The 21,290-nt window shown below is 25.5% G+C and overlaps 1 protein-coding gene across 1 annotated transcript in view; it reads left to right on the forward strand.

Annotated features, from left to right (window-relative positions):
* LOC135927489 (ubiquitin-conjugating enzyme E2 G2-like) overlaps window positions 1-19,447 on the forward strand; it is a 48,161-nt gene extending 28,714 nt beyond the window's left edge. The window contains exon 5 of the mRNA XM_065463500.1: window positions 19,097-19,447. Within this exon, the coding sequence (XP_065319572.1) occupies window positions 19,097-19,212 (116 nt within the window). The 3' untranslated portion in view covers window positions 19,213-19,447. The remainder of the gene's footprint in view (window positions 1-19,096) is intronic.
* Window positions 19,448-21,290: the final 1,843 nt, after the last annotated feature.

Raw genomic sequence — 21,290 nt, forward strand, 5'->3', positions numbered from 1 at the left:
TTTTTTGACGAAAATATGTTAAAATAAGTATTGATAACATGTTTAAATAAAATTTAGTCAAGATGTACCATAAGGTAACAATTGTCATAATCATAGTTTTTAAAGTTTTTTGACGTAAATAGGCTAAAATAAGTATTGATAACATGTTTAAAAAAAATTTGGTGAATATGTACTGTAGAAAAGTGACGATTGTCATAATTGTTATTTTTAAAGTTTTTTGATTTTTTTTGAAGAAAATAGATTAAAATAAGTATTGATAACATGTTTAAATAAAAATTTAGTGAAGATGTACCGTAGAAAAGTGACAAATGTCATAATCGTTATTTTTAAAGTTTTTTGAATTATTTTGACGAAAATAGATTAAAATATGTATTGATAACATGTTTAAGTGAAGATGTAACATAGAAAAGTGGCAATTGTCATAATTGTTATTTTCAAAGTTTTTTAATTTTTTTTGACGAAAATATGTTTAAATAAGTATTGATAACATGTTTAAATTAAATTTAGTGAAGATGTACTGTAGAAAAGTGACAATTGTCATAATCGTTATTTTTATAGTTTTTTTAATTTTTTTGACGAAAATATTTTAAAATAAGTATTGATAACATGTTTAAATAAAATTTATTGAAGATGTACCATAGATAAGTGACAATTGTCATAATCGTAGTTTTTAAAGTTTTTTGAATTTTTTTGACGTAAATAGGCTAAAATAAGTATTGATAACATGTTTAAATAAAAATTTAGTGAAGATGTATGATAAATAAGTGACAATTGTCATAATCGTAGATTTTAAAGTTTTTTGAATTTTTTTGACGTTAATAGGCTAAAATAAGTATTGATAACATGTTTAAATAAAATTAATTTATTTTCATTTCAAAATATAACCATAAATAAAAAATATTAAGGCATCGATGCAGAATTTTTGACTAATTTATTTTAGCCAATTTTTAGGCTTAGCCTTATTTGGCTTAGGCGTAGTTTTTAGCCGATTACGCAACACTAGTTGGACCTAAATTTATAAATTATTTGTAAAAATACAAAAGAATTGTCAAAAATGAGAAGAAAAAATATAGTAAGAAAAATAAATTGAGAAAAGATACAAATAAAGTAAAGAAATCGCAAAAAGTTAGAAATAAAATAAGAAGGAATGACAAAAATAAATAAAAATTTAAGAAAAATTGAAAAATTTATAATTTTTTTAAAAAATTTATAATTTTTTTAAAAAATTACGATTTTCCTGATTGACACTTTTCCTTTTCTTTTGGGAATTTTCCTTTTTAGATTGACACTTTTCCTTTTTTGATTGGACCTTTTCCTTTTTAGTTTGACACCTTTCCTTTTTGATCTGACTTTTTCCTTTTTTTGGGGGGAATTTTCCTTTTTTGATTGAACATTTTCCTTTTTTATCGGACCTTTTCTTTTTATGATTGAAACTTTTCCTTTTTTGATTGGGAATTTTCCTTTTTTGAATGGGAAACCCTGTATTATCATTAATAACTTTTTTAATTATATTTATATTATCATTATGTTCCTCTTCTAACTGATCGATTTTAATTTCATCATTTTGTATTTTTTATAGCTGTTTCTATACTGCAGTAGCTATTTAAATAACCTTATTTAATAATCTTTTTAAAATTTTAGGATTTTTTATTCCGAATATAAATTTTTCTCTTAATGCAGTATTTAAATATTCCCCAAATTCACAAGTCGTTGCTAATTTTCGAAGATTTTGTATATAGTCTATTAATTATTCCTCATTTTTTTTGATTATATTGATAAAATTTATATCTTTCTACAATTATATTAAGAGTAGGATGAAAAAATTTGATTAAAATATTATGTATTTCTAATACCTCTTTGTTTTCCAGACTATCAGGTGCACATAATTTACCAGTATTTTGTAAGTATCACATCATATTCTTGTTAATAACAGTGATTATGTTAAACTTGGTTGTTTTTAAATTCTTTGAATAAGTCGTACCAATCTTTGTAACACAGGGTTGAATCCGTTAGATTTTTTATTGACTACGCCATTCTTGAAATGTAATGTTAGGAATATAATTTTATTTTATTTCTTATCAAAATGTACTTTCTTTATTTAAATTCATATAATATGAAAATAAACATTTTACAAAAATAACAAAATAAACAATTCAATACATAACAATGCTCATTCTTTTAATTTTTTTAAGCATCTTATAAAAAAAATAATTGAGTTTCAGCATTACACCTCTGCAAAAAAGTTTTATAATTTAGGAAATTACTATATTAAGCATAAAAATTATTTATGAAAAAAAGATAAATATAGAATTGATATTATATGTAATTATAATGCAAAATTTGAATCGACATTTTCTGGATTCAATCAGGTTCTTCTTTGCTTAAAAACTTTCCAGCAATGCCAAACCTTTGTTCAGAAGAAACACTAGTTGTAGGATAGTGCCAATATATTTCTTGCTAATCTTGATAGCTTTTCAAATCTTTTCCTTATCGTTTCCACCACGAATAGGATATTTTTTTGAAGTATACTTCCTCAAATGAGATCTTTAAATAAGTAAAACCAAATAATAATAAATTTAAAAAAGTGATTAAATTTTAATTCATTGTAAAAAGCAGCTTAATAATTTGCCAAATTATATATATCAAAATTGGTTACTTTAAGATTTAAATATTGTTATGTCATTAGGTACGGTGCTCTCCTCTATAAAACCTCATCCTCCCATGTGTTGTGGTTTAATTTCGACGCTGATGCTATTAATTTTATACATTGTATTTAATAAGTAGCTTAGCGAATTTTATAATTAATTGGATTCTCTTTGCAAACGGGTAAAATCAGATTTTTATCCACGTTGATGTTACTTCTATGCAAATCAAATCCAATAGGTTTTCAATGTGTTATTTTACTTCATTAATTCCGGCGACAACATCCTCATTTGTCAGAACTTTCGTATTAAAAATATTGAAATTTTATGGAGCATATGGGTTTCAAAATTTTCATTTATAAAATTTTTAGCTCTTTTCTCTATTTTTCTCTCCATTAATATTTATTTGATTATGCTTATGTAGAAGAAGATTATACCTAATTTTTTTATAAATAAAAATTAAAATGTGCATAAATCCCAAAATATTAATTTCCATACCATATAAGAACGTTCTATAGTATAGGCCTAAAGTCGCCCTAAAGAGCATTAGTTGTATCTTTAAATGGCTCCATACTATCACTGTTTTTAAAACTTCCTTTCCCATAGATCTCATTTTTTTAGTCATATCACGATATTCTAAAAACAAAAAATCTCATCATACATTAAATAAATGCTGTGTTATATTGTCTTTCTCAGATATTTTACGTTGCCACTTTGTTTGAAATAGGGGTCAACGATTTTGCAGTTGCCAAAATATTATTAATCTCGGGAGCATTTTTCAAAATAAAAGTTGGCTGGATTACATTGCAAAGTATTTTGTTCAACATATGTGCTAAACAGTTAAGTCTATTAAATCTCATATTTGAATGAATAAACTGAAAATATAGTTTCTAAATATGAATTTTTTTTATTTAGATGTATACAGAATCTCTCAAAAATTATTATAATATCTACCTAATCGATAAATTTTATAGAATTTCCCTTCCAGCCTTTTTTTAATATTTGCTACTTGGTCTAGATGAGCTTGGAATTTTAAATTTTTTTAATAATTAATATTTCTTTAAAAATATTCTCTCGTCTTTTTTTCCTGACGAAATTGTAAAAAAAAAAGGATTTTTTTTTCTAATTTCCAATTTTGTACAAAATGGATTGATAGAGATATGTAATCGGTTTTAGTAAAATCCTCATACATATCAGTAGTACATGAGCAAATGTAATTTTTTATCATTTCTCCAATTTTAAAATAATATTTCCTTAAGATCCTCTGTAACTTTGCTTACGTGCCTGCTAACTGTTATGGGGCATGGGAATTTTTTCGGCTCCAATTTTCCTTATGTGACCCCTAAGTCGACAAATATACCTAATGTCTCTAGCACAATATTCTATTGGCAATTAGACCCGATTTTATCGTTTTGTTTACAGTGAAACGAGTGTTAAAAATCAACTAACAATAAAAGGGGATAAACATCAGTAGCGTACGCAGGTTTTTAAAAATATCAAGCATAAATTTATCAGGACTAATAACTATTTCTAATACACAATTTTAAATTAATGTGAATTATAAAAAAATTATATGTAAAGAATCACTTAAATGACCCTAAATAGAAATTTGAATTTTTTGAGCTTTAAAATTTATATATAAAGTATAAAAAATTTAAATGTTAGAAATATAAATTAATACACAAAAAGCTTAGGGAAAAATCCAATCTTCGTTGGGATTGAGCTAATTTTTCAATTATCTCATCCTTACTTGTTGTCAAATGCCTATGAATATTCAAAAGATCCAAACCTTTCAATCTACTTTCAAAAGTTGTATTTCTTGGTATGTTTTTCAGAGACCTGCAGGCCTGGCCCCGGGCTGAACATTATGGCCGGGCCCGAAATTTTTAAAAATAAACACCCGGGCTGAGCCTAAATTTTTTAAAAAAAACATCTAGGCCGGGTTGAAAATTTTTTTTAACAGTCTATACTATAAATCGTTATTATTAGCTATAAAAATCAAAAATAAATATAATTTATTTTTAAAAAATCCGGGTCGGGCCTGAAAATTTTATTTTAAAAAAGGCCGGGCCTGAAAATTGAGCTTAGCCGTAAAAATCTTTAAAACAATCCGGGTCATGTCCTGCAAATGGTACCTCTGCAGGGCTCTGTTATTCTTCTTAAAAAAGAGAATGTTCTCTCATTAGTTTACTATTGGGAAGAGTTGCTAATATATATAAAGCCTTTTAATACATTGGGAATATAATCTAAAATGTGTTTGAAATAATGCAGAGCATCCATAGCATTTTTTCGGACTGTATCAACCATAGTTAATCTTATAAACATTGTTATTCAGCTAATAAAGCATCATAAGATACTTTAACATCTTCATGATAAACAACAAATATTTTTTTTTCTATCACCATCTGAAAAAGGTTGGGAAGGCTTTTATGGAAATAATATTTGCAGATTGGTAAGTGCTGCATAATGAATTAAAAACCATTCATTTATTTGGTTTATAAATGTATTTGTATCTAAGATATACTCTTCTACTGATCCTATATTAATGTTTTAACTATGAGCTTGCCTTGCTGCAAGTCGAGTGAGACAAATATTAAACACGTATAGCTCTGCTTTTGACTTAACAATAACATATAAAATATGAAATTCTTCATAAACATTAGCCCTAATTTCCTTGAGTTCTAATAAAATGCTCTTCGCTATTCTCATCTTCTTAATCAAGTCATCATGTTTTTGAAAAGTAATACATAAAATAGTTGTACATTAATGAGAAAAAAAATTTGGAATAAGCATTGAATCCAATAATTTTCTTGCTTCTAAGGAAAAATTTCTTTCAGGTTATTGTGATATGTCAGTAATAGCAAATAATCGGCTCTTCTAACTCCATAAAAGCTGTTACTGCTTGATGGCGGAGACTCTATCTCATAGGACAAGGTTGCAATTTCTTTCTCCCTGATGGACAATTTCAGAATAATTATTATTTGACTAGAAATTTTAAAATGGTAGATAAATATTACGCCACTAAAAATTTGAAAATAATAAGATAATATTACGCCGGAAAACTTGAAATCGAAATTAAGTGATAAATTTCCATATTTATTAATTTATTTGAAAATAAAATTATTTGACTTGTAAAAAGTTGTTAAAATAACATATTTATATATTCTTATTAATTTTTACAAATTAAAATTTTTATTTACAAACAAATTAAAAAATATGGAAATGTTTTAAATTAAATCTGCACAACACTCTAAACAAAAATATTTTCGAAAAATATATTCGGCATCTGCATTTTTTGGCTTTGGGGGGGGGGGGAAGATTTGTCCCCCTGCCCCCCCCCCCCGCTGCGTACGCCAATGATAAACATAATAAAGTTTTATTTTAATTTAATACATATTGAAATTAAATATGGACAAGTAATTAATTAACAAGATTAATCGTTGTGTTGGAAATTTAATTAAAAATAAATAAATGTGTAAGACTTTTATTAATTTTTAAAATTTTTCTTAAATAAGTAAAAAAATATTTATTAAATTTTTCTTAAATATTAAAAAAAAATGTTTAATATAGAATCTTTATTATCCAATATATTAATTTTTCCAATTTAAATGAAAACTCCCAATTTTCGTCGAGAATTCAAAGACCAAAAAGAATACACAAATATTGGAATAAAGAAAAAATAGATATTGTTACTAAAATTTTATCAATGCCAGAAAGAGAACAGATGAAAATTAAAGACATTGCAAAATACGTCGAAATGTCTAGCATCAGTTCATGAATTTAGACGGGACACATTCCCAGATATAAATGCAGAACCTTTAAAAGAATATAATATTCAAAAAAGAGGAAGTAAAAAAAAGATAATTCCATAATTGAAAGACTCATCATAAATTTATTGATGGATAATAATACTCTTACTATCCAGCAGATAATAGAAAATTTACCTCCTGGTAGTCCAAGAACGAAAACAACAATTAGCAAATATATCAAAAATATAGGTTGGTCTAAAAAAAGAGCTGGCAAGGAGCCTGATAGAAGAAATACTCCTGGGGCAATCAATATTCGTCAAATCTATTGTGTAAAGATCTTAAATACCCCAAGAGAAAAATTATATTTCTTAGATAAAACTGGAATAAACTTGCACGTTGTACCAATCTACGCCTGGGCACCATACAATGTCTGTCCAGTAATAAAAATTCCATCCTCTAAGGGTAAAAATGTAAGCATACTTTGTACAATTGGAATTGGAGGGATAATCCATTATAAAATAATCGAAGGAGCTTATAATGGGTTGTTATTCCGTGATTTTATGACAGAGCTTATCAGTGTCTTATCACCAGATGCAATTATTATAATGGATAATGCATCTATCCATAGAAGTTATCTTATCGATGCATATAAAGATAGGATTGAATATCTACCACCATATTCACCTCAGCTAAATCCCATCGAAAATTTTTTTGGAGTCTTGAAAAATAAATATCGAGCAATGAACTCCCGCCCTAATTCAAGAGATGAAATTATTGGGAATATTTTTCAGCTCTTACACGGATTTATTCCTTATGATTTTACTAACTTTTACAATCACATGCAAAACTATTTGGAGTTGGGTTATCGCGGGCAACTGATTAATTAGGTAATCCTTTTAATATATTTGTATTAATAATTATAATATTAACTCTTTTAATTTCTAAATAGGTACCATCATCAAATTCGTGGAACAAAAGAATATTTTGATAAATTATAATAATAATTTCTATGTATTAATTATTTTATCGAAGTTATTATAAAAATTTATAGTATTATCATATTTTTATCGAAATAAATTGGTGCAAAATTTCAAAATAGATTACATTTAAGAAATTCTAAAATATTTTCAAATATCAAAAAAACTTTTTACAAAAAATGTTTAGAATTTTAGATAAAATTTAAACAAAAATCTTACTTGAACATTCTCAAAGAAGATCAAAAAAAATTTCCATTTTTTATTACAAATTTATATTTACAATATAATTTCTTTTTATTAATTTAAAAACGATTAATCTTGTTAATTAATTGCTTGTCCATATTTAATTTCAATATGTATTAAATTAAAATAAAACTTTATTATGTTTATCCCCTTTTATTGTTAGTTGATTTTTAACACTCGTTTCACTGTAATTGAGAATTATCTTTTTTGAAATATCCGGTTATTTTTTTTATTATCTATCATATCTTCATAATTTGCACATGACATTGATGCCGAAGTAAGTGCCACTTTTGTTATATTTATAGATGAATTCGCAATCATTGTAGCGAATCCAATCTAGCTTTTTATCAGGGTTTGACTAAACTGCAAATGCCAAGGTAAACTGCAAATGATTAGTTAAAATTTTTTGACATATTCTCTATTAATTGAGTGAGATTCATTTTCTTATTATATTAATAACTTATAAAAATTATATTATTAGATATAATCAATAATAAATGAACAGCCATTAATAGTTGTATTTTTTATTTATCTCATAATAAATAGTTTAAATGTATTAATATAATTATCTTAAAAAAGGATTATAATAAAATTTAAATTACAATAATATAAAATCCGCCAGTTGGTATTATTTTTTAATTTTTTTTCCTTGCGGATTTAATATTAAATAAATTTAAAATGTAATTATAATTATTTTTAACTAAATTAAAGGATTTAAACTCTTTATTATGAGATAAAAGGAAATAAATTATTAATGTTTATTTAATTTTATATAAGTTATTTATAAAATAAGAAAATGAACCTCGCTCCAATTAAGAGAGAATATATCAAAAATTTTTACCACATTTGCAGTTTACCTTGGCATTTGTAGTTTAGTCGAACCGTTTTTATTTTTCATCGAAAATAATTTTAAATTGTCTCCACATTGAAGATTTGGGTTTATTATTATCTGAATAATCATTTTTTAGAATATTATTTCTTTATTCATAAAATAATTAAAAAATAAAATTTATATATTATATAAGAAAATAAAAATGAAGGGGCAATATAAAGATAAACAATCATTACTAAAATAAAACAATACAATGCAGAAATATTGATTATTCCCAAAAAGGAAAATTTTAATTTTCAATATCCAAAAAGGTTTATTTATTTTAGGCTGTGCCCAAAATGTTTTGAAAAGATCATTAAAATTTTCGCAAATTGATAACAAAACACTTTGGACACATTTAAGTTTAAAAAAAAATAAAAATATTCAAGCTTGATATGATTCAAAATTATTAGTTATTTATAATATAATATTTGAAAATACGACTGAACACAGAAATAGGCATAGACATTTGGAATTCAGGTATATATTATAATTAGAATAATAATAAATATATTATTCATTATAGAGGTCATGGACTTTTTAAATATTTTCCTGATAAATTCCGTGAGACATAAAGGTATCGCGCTGTTATCTGCCTTTTAAACAAATTTGTTTCAATTTTTGCTTATAATATAATTGTATAATAAATTATATATAAAAATCAACATTTATAATTATTTAAATATAGTTGGTTTTGATTATAAAAAAATTTATGTAATAAAAATAAATATTTATGGTAATTTATTCTTTTTTTATTGCATTTTAAGAAATCATTTAAATATTATCATCCCCAAGTCTAGGGCGACGATCAGAAAGTATAAGTTTCGCCTTGCTAAATAATCTCTCAACACTAGCACTTGAGGGCAAGGCAGCATTTAATTTTATATACATATTTTTAATATTAGAAAGATTATCAAAAATACTCATTTGAGCGCGTCGAGGGGATTTTTTATTTATTATCTTTTAATTAAAAAAAATTATCAGTGGATGTCATTTTTGGGTATATAACTAGCCATTTTTGTTTGGAATGAGATTATTCAACTTTACCATGAGCTTATTACTTTGATCTTTAGCATCATCGAAATTGATATATGGCCAGTTTAATTTTAAAATGGATGAATCATTGCAGCTAATACATTATCATCATTGTATAGGTTGGGGAATCTAAAAGTTACAAAAATAGTGTATTTAAAATATATCTTAATGATAAAATTTTATAAATTTTTAGCTTTTAACTTTAAATTAGAATAAATTATTCAGTCAAAATCAAAACAATATAAATTTTATTTTCCTTTTCTCAATGCCTTTTAATATATAGTCTACTAGGGTCTGGCATAAGATTAGATTATTCAATCTCTGTATTTTTGTAATTAGGATACTTAAAGTGGGAACTAGTGATCTGCATCGGGCCTAATTGCTTAAGCCCGGCCCTGCCCTAAATTTTTTTTAAAAATATTTTGCCCGAACCCGAAATTTTTTAAAAAAAGTTTTGCCGGCCCGTCTTAAACCCGAAATTATTTTTAAAAAATTTACCGACCCGGCCCGGCCCGAATTTATTTAAATATAGAAATTAATCTTTATAATTACTCAAAATAAAAGACATATAGCCCGAAGCCCGTTGGCCTAACTTTGCAGATCTCTGGTGGGAACATCATATACAATCTTCTCCATATTATCCTCACCTAAAATTTCAAGGGAAAGAGCCACATCACATATTGCATAACTCAAAAAATTAAAATGATATGAAATTGAATAATTATAATTAGAATTACTTCTGTATACTCTTTTATAAAGGTATTTTCATCGTTAATATATTGAATTTCAACATAATCACAAAGAAAATTCATTTCTAACTTCTTTCATCAAGAAAAAATGCTATTAATTTGATTGCGTGGTATACTGAGTTCTATCTAGTGTGGTTAGGAGTTAATAAATACCTGCCTAATTTTTTTTTAAATATGTCTGAGCCTTTAGAAGATTTGTTCTGCTTATTCCATAGAGTTTGACATTTATAAAAAGTGAATCTTGATACCTATTTAAAATCTTAATTTTTTAGGGCTCCTTCAGCATCCACTATTGCTATCAGTTTAGATTATGGCATGAGCATCTCTGATGACTAGACATTTGAGCATTTTTCATCACTTTAAAGTTATCTGCTATCTTATTCATTAGTGTCTGGCGACATAAAATAGTTGTACCAGGAGATGAAGTTTTAATCTTCATGGTAAATTATGGATTATTAAACAAGGATATTGGCTGAACTGTATCAATTATAAAATCAACAATAACTTTATCAGCCAGTTTCTAAGAAATATTGGCATGTGCATTATTAATCAATTTTAATTGAATTGGTCTTTGGATGTAGAGTCGTCTATACGCAAATTATTTAGATGTGTTTTTATATTTTCATAAAACCCTTGGCATGAACATTTTTACAAAATAAAAATAAATACTATTAGAATTTAAAAATGACAATTACCTATAGCTGTTTTTTGAGGTTATAGCTACTATTTATTTGAGGATATATTTTTTTTTACATTTTAAACAAATAAATTTGTAGCCAGTTTATTTAATTTAAAAATTTTTTTCAAATTTTGGAAATGGGAAATTTGTATTATTGTTATTAAGAACATTTTCTTCCCGGGTATCTTCCATTTCATTCATCGTCTGACTCACTTTCAACGATTTGGATATCAATTTGCTATGACATTTAAAATTATTTACACGTGATATACAAATTGAAAATATATTTCAATTTCAAAATTAAATAAAAAATTTTAATTAATTATGATATTATTAAATTTTCATGTTTATAGTTATATTCATTATATTTGTAAAAAGTAGCTAAGTAGCCCACTACTTTCATAAAAAGAAACCGCTAAAAAAAATAATTAGCTATAGCTATCAAAAAAGATGACGCGCTATTAGATATGGCTACCAAAAAAGATAGCTCGCTACTTTAACAACTCTGCCCTTGTGTATGATTATTATTATTACCAGATTTTTGTTGGGTGAGAAAATATAATTTATTAAATTTAGTCTCAGCTAAAAATTTCTTTTTTACTTGATCGTAATTCAAGTTATATGTTTTTCTATTTTCTACAGAATTTTTAAATTTTAAGTCATTTTTGCAGCTTTATATTAAAAATAGCTTATGTTATTTTTTTCTTCAAAATTTATTTATTTATATTTTTAATATCCAAAAAAGTTCATAAAGGCAATTTTTTATTAATATTTACTTTAATTATTTTAAATAACAATGTTTAAAAATTATTTTAATGGCTGGTTTGATTTTTTATTTAATTTTTTTAATGTATTTTTACTTAAACATATATAATATGGAATATTATGAAATTAAACTATTATTTTTAATAAATTGATGCATGCTCTTCTCATTTCTGCCTTAAAAATATTAAATACCTGCCCACGCCCTCTCCTTTAAGATTTTTTTTAATCTGCCCGCCACCCGCACAATGTTGGAAATATTTTAGAAAACCCGCCCATTGCAGACCTCAAATGTAAATTATGAAAAGCGAAAATATTATAAATAGCGATGTTAAATTATAACAATATATTTTTACCCCTATTAAATTAATAAAGTTTCAAAAATTTTTTTCGGTTATCAATTAAATTAATTTTAACACTTATGCACTACAAATCTTAAGGTGTTGCTTAACTTTAATTATTGTATTTAAATTTGATTCGTCAACAATTGACTTAAAACATTATTTCAGTTGTTTTTCAACAAGGGTCAAAAATTTTGATCATGAAGAAAGGAAAACTGAATCTCACAGAAATGAGAGAATGAAATAAGAAATAGAGATGATAAAGGGTATACATGTTAATTTTATTTGTAGATGACTTTCTACTTTAGAAGTGAGAACAAGATAGAAATCAGAGGAATAGATAGTTCCAAGGAATTGAGAAAGTGAGTCGATGCCACGAGGGAAGCAATGTAACAAGGGCATTGAGAAATGACAAAGGATACGCCGATCAATAGTAATTAAATAAGAGACAGAGAAATAAGGAACGATTGGGACCAATGAAGAAACCTACTTTGTGGAGGAAATCACTTAATGCGACTTTACACATGACCATTTTAATTTTATCTAAAAAAAACTTTCCGCACATGCAAATATAAAAATTATAATTCATGCTCATAACCTTATTAACTAACCCTTATCTATTAAAAAATAGTAATATACCCCTTGATAAAGGTGATAACATTTATTATAATTAGGAAATTATATATAAAATTAGTGTTGTTAAAAAGTCGAGTTCACCCGACTCCTGAAGTCGTTAGTCGTGAACTTTAGTCCTGAACTCAAGTAAACTCGAGTCGTGAACTCAAGTCAACTCGAGTCGAGAACATGAGTTTTCAACTTGAGTCGTGAATTTAAGTCAACTAGAGGACGAGTATTTAGAATTAGTATTGTATTGTATTATTGTGTTTGTGTATATTTTTGTTTGTTACAATTAATTAATGATTTTCAAGCCCAAATTTTAAGCAAAATTTGCTTTGATAAGAATTTAAAATCTTCTTTTTTGTAAAATGAAAGCTAATTTAATTTAAATATTTTTTGACTCAAAGCATTCACTTGATGATAATGATGGTATGACTTGGTCTGGGGAGTGGGTGAAGATGGGGGGGGGCGGGTTAAAAAAATATTTTTTTTTGATATGGGTATCAAATAAAAGCTAATTTAAATTTCTTTTGGCTGAAAGCATTTATTCTTGGTCTTGATTGGTCTGGAAAATGGATGGAAGGGGGGAGGGGGGGTGTTAAAAAAAATAATTTATTTGTTATGGTTATCAAATAAAAGGTAATTAAAATAATTTTTAATTGTAATATAATAATAATCACTTTAAGCGGGCTGGTCTAGGTCTTGGGGGGTCAGGAATATTTTTATCAACATAAAAATGGGACTATTAAATAGAAGCTAATTAAAATATTTTTCTACTAAAATATTAGTATTCACTCTTGGTCTTTTAATGGGTTGGATTAGATCCGGAGTGGGTTAAAAAATAAAAATTTGATTTTAAAAAATCAAATATAATATAAAGAAACCTCTTAATATTAAATAACAGTAAATGGTCGGGTCTAGGGCTTAGGACGTCAGAATTTTTCTAAAATTTCTATAATATATTTGAATGTTAGACGAAGTTGACAAAAACAAAAGGAACCTTCAAATGTTAACTATATAAAAAATTACTAAAACCAACGAAATTCTAAAGTAAGAATTAACTCAGAAAGAATAACTAAAGAAAACACGGAACTGAAACTTGGATCTATATTTTTATTAAGTCACAGTAAGTGAAAATTCAAAAGTTTTATTGTAATTAAAAAAAATCATGAAAAATTAAAAAGTGATTCTTTGTCAAAAAAAATCAACAACATATTTATCAGAAATGACTGACATTTCATTAATTATATACAATTGATAAAACTAATATATATTTATATATATAAATTGATTGACATTATATTAGAAAATGTCACATTTACGACAGAAGTCATACAAATCAAGACCAAGAATGAATGCTTAGTAGAGTCAAAAGATATTTAAATTAGCTTTTATTTGATACCCATATCGATAATTTGTTTATAAAAATATTCCTGATCCCCCAGACCTAGACTCGCCCATTACGGGGGAGAGATTGACCTCCAGTTGAATAGATCTTTTGATTAGCTATCGATTGATACCCTATGTTAGACATAACCTATTTCATAAGGTCAATAAAACAACATTGAAAATTAATAAATAACAATAAAATATTGTCTAGTATGTTTTGTAAATGTTTTTATTTTTATGTTTAAAAATATAGACTTATCTTATTTATATATTTTCATTAGTTTCGAAAGTTTGTGAATTTAATTTTTGATAATTTAGGACACAACCCAATAAAATTTTTTTACAGTTTTATCAATAATAAAAAAGATATACAAAAAAGTTGTTATTTAATTGACATCTGGTAGGTAGTGAGTTCCGTCAGAAACTGTTTTAGGGATCCCATTTTTCTGAAACTAGCCGGCACTAGCAGTTAGCCAAGGATTATCCTGAATTCACAGTAAGCGCAAATTCGTGGTATTAGTATATTGGATTCGAACTTTAATATCATCATTTTCTTTTGTAGAAAATTGAGTAAAATTTAACAAAAAATAAAATTATACCTAAAACGAATTATTCACTATTCGATTTTATTTCATAAGATTCGTATTTTATGAATAAAAAAATTATTTGATTCGAATCGAATAAAGAAAATATATTATCTGTGGAATATTTTTTTTATCTATTTATTATTCGATCGAATTATTCTTATTATTTGAAATAATTTATAAATATTAGAAATTATTCGTAATTAAATATTCCAAATTATTTGCTAATATTTCAAATTATTCAGACCCAGAAATATTTGACATGATTCTTAAGTATTTAAAAGTTCCTTGAAAAGTTTTTACTTTTTTTTTCATCTATAAATCACTTATTAAATTTTAATATCCTTTTTGAATTGAAGAATTTAATTTTTGGCATCGAATATTCGATGAATCAAATCCAATAATGTTTTCATTATTCGAACGGATACGAATAAGGAATTATTTAATTCGTACTAATACGAATAATATAATTATTCGATTCGAAGAGTCTTCTTGAAAATTAAAAAATATTAGATAACTTTTTAGCTAAGTTCTATATCTCTTTTAAATTATTGAGGAATAATTTTGATCAAATAAATTTATGCACGAATTTAAGCTCTTCACGAAAATTAGAAAGTATTAATAATAAATTTTTAGCTGTTTTATATTAGCCTTGTTGAACGGCCCAATTAAGATTATAACCAAAATTATATTTTATAAGCCTGTAGATTTTACACATATATGGCAGAAAGGTTTTTACCTCTATTTGCCAAATCTCCAATCTTGCATAATATTAATTTGGCTAAAATCTTAATCAGGCCGTCCAAAACATCACTATTTTATATATCTCTTATATTATTCAAAAATTTGTTGATCAGACCATAATTACTACTTAGATTTATTAATGTTTGAATCTTTGAATTATAGAAAAGTTTTTTTTTTAAATAAAAAATATTTTAAAAAAATAATACAATAGCAACAACCAAAAATGATTTATATTTTAATTTCTATACCTAAAATATAAATTCTCACCATGTACATAAAAAAATTTGGTTATTGCTTAAGTCGAGGGGTATATTATTTATTTTATTTTTTTTGTTATTTTTTTTATGTTATTTTTTTTAAATTTTTAAAATATTGTTGCATATTTTTATTATTTAGTGATAATTTTTTTGTGATAAATTTTTAAAATAATGTAGCATATTTTTATTATTTGGTGATAAATTTTTAAATTAATATGTATTTTTTCTTTTAAGATATTATAAAATATTTTTTTCTTTTTTAAAAATATTTCTTAATTCCTAGGGAGGGGAGAAGGGTAGAAGAATTGTGATGAGTCAATTTTATTCATTAAATTGAAATATAGTCTGATAATCTAAGCAATTTTAGGAAAATTAGCATAAAATCTTAAATTTTGTATTTATTAGGGGTAAAATAGACCCCATCTTTAAATTCTAAGTGATTTTTTTAACCTTTGTTGGGAAGGGTTAATTCGAAATAAATTGAAATATATTATTGAAATTTATACAAAATAAAAATATCGAAATATAGTAATAAACGAGTCAATTTTATTCATTAAATTAAAAATACCTTTAAAAATTTATGTTTCTCATTTACTTCTATACAATATATTTATACTTACTCATTATATAAATTCATAACCAATTATTAATTTAATTAAAAATATTAATTTAACCGCAAATTATTTCAAAGAATTAATAAAAAATTAAAAAGATCTTAAAATTTCCATATTTTTAATATATTATATCAATTATTAATTTAATTAAAAATATTAATTTAAAAATTAATATAATATAATTAATTTTTAAAAACCGCAAATTATTTCAAAGTATTAATAAAAAAATTGAAAAGATCTTAAAATTTCCATATTTTTATTATATTATAATGTAATGTTATTATAATATTTTTTCTCTAAAAAAAGCAATAAATCAATCAAAATTCTCATTAAACATTCCCTTTGTTATTTTTATTTTCAATATTATTTTTTAGCCTCTCGTATTACCAAGCCTTTCGACTTATAGACCTTGCGCAAAAAAATAACAAAAAAAATAAAAAAAAAATAAAATAAAAAAAAAATAATATACCCCTCGACTTAAGCAATAACCAAAAATTTATAAACAAAAAATAAAATATTATTTGAAAAAAAACATGATCTAACTTTGTCTGTTTATAAAATATATAAAAAGTATAAAAAATGTATCAGACCATGACTTTGCAAAAAGTAAAAATAATTATATAAAATAGTTAAAATTAAATTTTATCCACGCCTTTATTTCATTTTTTTCTGGAATTATTTAGAAGGGTAAATAAATGAGAAAGCCGTTTATTTTAGCTCGCTATAACACCTGGTTCTTGAGATATAGGGGCTCAAATCTGTAAAATTTTTAAAATGCTTATATCTCAAAAAATAATTATATATCATATTAGTAAAAATATTCTCTAAAGGGCTATCAAAAAATAATAAAAATTGGCGCCAAATTGAGTCTAACATTCGGTTTACTTATAATGCTTTACCTGTATTTTTAAGCAAAAAAGGGAGTTTGTTTTCAATGTGAACAGGATTTCCATTAGTGTTGTTAAACGGCTCTTTATGAGCCGATTTTTAAAAACGGCTAAATCAAAATTTTAACCAGAAAACAATTGTCTAAGCATCGAGATTTCGATAATAGATGTCTAAACCTTTGTGCCATCTATCTGGACCTTGGGTCTGAACGTCGGGTCTGTGCTAGGGGTTCGTGCTCAGAGCTCGTTTTGTCGATATTTTAGACCCAAACCCCGGGTCTGGGCTCTACACAACCAATCTATTAACAACACTACTTATGAAGGCAAAAATAATTTTATATGTAAATAGGAAAATATCAAGTGCAGAAAAGGCTAATTTTATGTAATATTAAAGAACTTTTCATTCACTTTAGAGAGACTCATAACGATATACAGTTAGGTCTGAGTAGATTTGCTTTCTTACGACCTAAAAACTGTGTTTTAGCAGGTGGTCCAGGTACACATACCATGTGTATCTGCACATTACAATAAAATTTTAAGCTTATTTTAATAGGTGGAAAATTAAAACAGCTAACAAACAATATTGGTCATTATAATTATCCTGTGTAAAAACAGAACAAATAAATTAATTAATAATAACTAATATGAAATATTCGTCCTCTAGTCGACTCAATTATATATTTCGTATTCATGGTCAAGTTCAAAGTCTAAAGTATATAAATGTAAAAAATAGATCACAAATATCTTAATTAATAAAATTTGAAATATTCGTCCTCTAGTCGACTCACGTTCATATAAGTATAACTATTCGTCCTCTAGTCGACTCAAATATATATTTTGTATTCATAACTCAAGTTGGAAGTCTAAAGTAAATAAATGTAAAAAACAGAATAAATATCTTTAAATAAAAACTAATTTGAAATATTCGTCCTCTAGTCGACTTAAGTTCATAGAAAAGACTTGAGTTCACGACTTGCGTCGACTCGAGTTCATAACTCAAGTCAGTTTGGGTCGATTTTTTCGACCCAAAACTTAGACTCAGTCGATTAACAACACTATATAAAATAAATAATGGTAATTTAAACCTAAAATTTGTTTTATTATAAATTTAAAAAATAATATCTATAGAAACTATTAAATTTAAAAAAGTAAGATGGCCCACATTGAGTCACATTTATTTAGGTTGATTGTAAAATTTTAAAAAATCGCACGCTCCAAATAGATTTGAGAAATTTTTACATCTAAAATCTTAATAAAATGTAGCTTAGATGATCCAAGGACCCAATGGTAGGAATATCTATTGGAATGGAATTAAAATTTGTAAGATCGTGGCATATGATTTCGAACTTTCAACTGTTATAATCGGGTCAATGTTTTAGTTAGAGGAGTAGGAGACCTATGTGAAATCCTAAATAAGTAGCTTTCCTAAAAATCAAGGATATTTGTAAGGGCATCTGGTCTTTTTCCATCAAGCAGGGTCTTTTTCCATCAAGCAGGGATATGTGAACGGGTTTCATTCCAGGTAATTTGGATAGTTAGCCAAACCTAATTTATTCAAGATTATCAATTAATTTCTCTATGACGGCTGAACTGCCTTTAGAATACAAGTAAACTAGGCCATATTGGTTAAAAACTATAGCCATCAAGGCCCCCGACTGACTATTAAAGAATTTTATTCTATTAATTACTTCATTATAAGTTAAGGAAAGGGTAGAAGCAGATGCAGAGGCCCTGGGAAGTAATCATCCAAAGGAATCCTTGGAGTGTTTTTCATATAAGATAAATCGGGTTTTCAAAATCGGCCTGATCCGAGTTTTTTTTAAATAAGTGAATATCGGTCTCGATCCGATATTTAATATCAGCACCACCCTATTTATAAAATATCTCTGTCCTGTGTATGTTCAATGTTATACATCTAATTAAAACTAATATGGATATTTTATTATTTAAAATAGAACCTAATGATGAAAGCGCTGCCAACGTCGATGCTGCCAAAATGTGGAGGGAAAATAGAAACGAATTCAAGGAAAAGGCTAAAAGAATTGTTAAATCTACACTCGGAATTGCGTGATATAAAATATATAATATTACCGATAATCAAATCACCATTTCAATTTACTCTTGACTATATATTTTTTGTTTTATTTTTTCGCTAAATACACATGAATATTTTTAAAAATTTGAGTAAGTAGACCGTATCCAAGTAACAATGTTCACAATATTTATGTATTATTATGATCATATACTATTATCAGCGATAACAATTTTTCTAGACGTTACTCTTTTGCCATTTTGTTGATCCGATTAAAATAATAAATAAATAACCCATTTGGTGGTTTTTATATTAATATTAAACTTATAAAAACTATTTTTATGTATATGTGTTTAATAAAAAATATAGATATATCTGAATTAAGATGATTCTTAAATTATATATTATACACTTATAAGTAATAAGGCAGCATTGATATTTATATAGGTATCAAATCGACGCCGATATTGGTCATTTTAAGAAATTTTTTTATCTGCCGATCTTTTTATAAATCTGATTTTTTAAACATTACCTTATAAGGATTAAATTATTTCCTATTTTTTTAACAATGGTGGAATTATTATCATACAACAACTATTTATTTTATAGAATAAATACCTAATATAATTAAGATAATAGACATCAATCGATAGCTAATCAAAAGATCTCTCCAATTGGAAGTCAATATCTCCCAATTAAAGGGTTAACTTTGGTGGTTAGAAAGATTTTTATCAACATAAAATATAGATATGATATGGGTATCAAATAAAAGCTATTTGAAATATATTTTAACTGGATTAATATATTCACTCTTGGTCTATGGTATGGGGAGTGGGTGTTTAAAATTTGATATGGTTATCAAATAATTGTTTGATTGTAATCATAATTATCACTCTCGTTTAGATTTTTGAGGATCAATAATATTTTTATCAAAAAATAAATACTTCGGGCGGGCGTGGTTGGATTTTTAAAAAATATTTTAAACATTGGGTGGGTTAAGAAATATTTGTTTTAGGGCGAAATAAGCAGAGCAGACTTCAGTTTATTGAAAATTATAGTTTTATTTCATAATATTGTACATTTTATATGCTTAAAAATAAATAAATAGCCAAACCAGTCATTAAAATAATTTTTAAACATTGGGCGAGCGCGTAAAACAAAATTTATAGATAAATGGGCGGACAGGAGGTAAAATTTTTTAAAAAATTTAGGTGGGCGGTGGTTAAATAAATTTTAAAACAACGAGTGGGCGGGTTCGTTGCAGACCTCTAATTCACTTGATCTTATTAAGTTGTAGTATCTTTGAGTTGGATGAGAGATATAAAAAATCATATGGTTATCATATAATAGGTTGATTGTAATAATAATTATCACTTTAAGTGCACATGTCTAGACTGCGGAGTGAGAAAGTGATATTCAATTTAATATTTTTATATGAATAATTTCTTATGCAAATTAGAAGAATTATTACGATATTACGTGTGATGTTTCTTAATTATAGATTATAATTGTCGAATATGTTAATTTTAAAAGTAAGTTATATATTTTTCTATGATTTGAGATTTTATTTTTGTACTCGCCGCTTTTCAATTTTTAGGAAGATTTTTTTTTAAACTTTTTGATTCTCCACTTTAATTCTTTTATTATTGTATAATTTTGATTATGTTATTATAAATGTATATGGGAGCATGTGTATGACAATGTAAAATAAAGGGATTAGTAAATTATGATTTCATATATCTTCTATGTTTATGACAACATCCTTGAAATTTATATATACATTTATCTTCTTTACAAGCGTTAACCAAACATGCTTTTCACAATTTTAATCAACACAAATAATTGATATTATAATAATATTATACTTATATTACGGCTGTGCCGATCCACATATTTTTCACCGACGATATTGGCTCAAACCCGATCCGATATTTATATTGATTTTTAACCACCCCCCTTTGAACCAAAGTAATTAAGAAATCAATATTTTTTATGCAAAAAATCGAATTATTCATTTAATTTTTTTTATTTCTACACTAATTTAAAAAAGTTTACGGATATTGGTAGTATTAAATGAATTTTTCATTATTCCTCCCCGTGAAAATAGAATTCCGCAG

The sequence above is a fragment of the Gordionus sp. m RMFG-2023 genome, chromosome 1 (genome assembly GCF_954871325.1).
Source record: "Gordionus sp. m RMFG-2023 chromosome 1, tfGorSpeb1-WG-v2, whole genome shotgun sequence".
Classification (NCBI taxonomy): domain Eukaryota; kingdom Metazoa; phylum Nematomorpha; class Gordioida; order Chordodea; family Parachordodidae; genus Gordionus; species Gordionus sp. m RMFG-2023.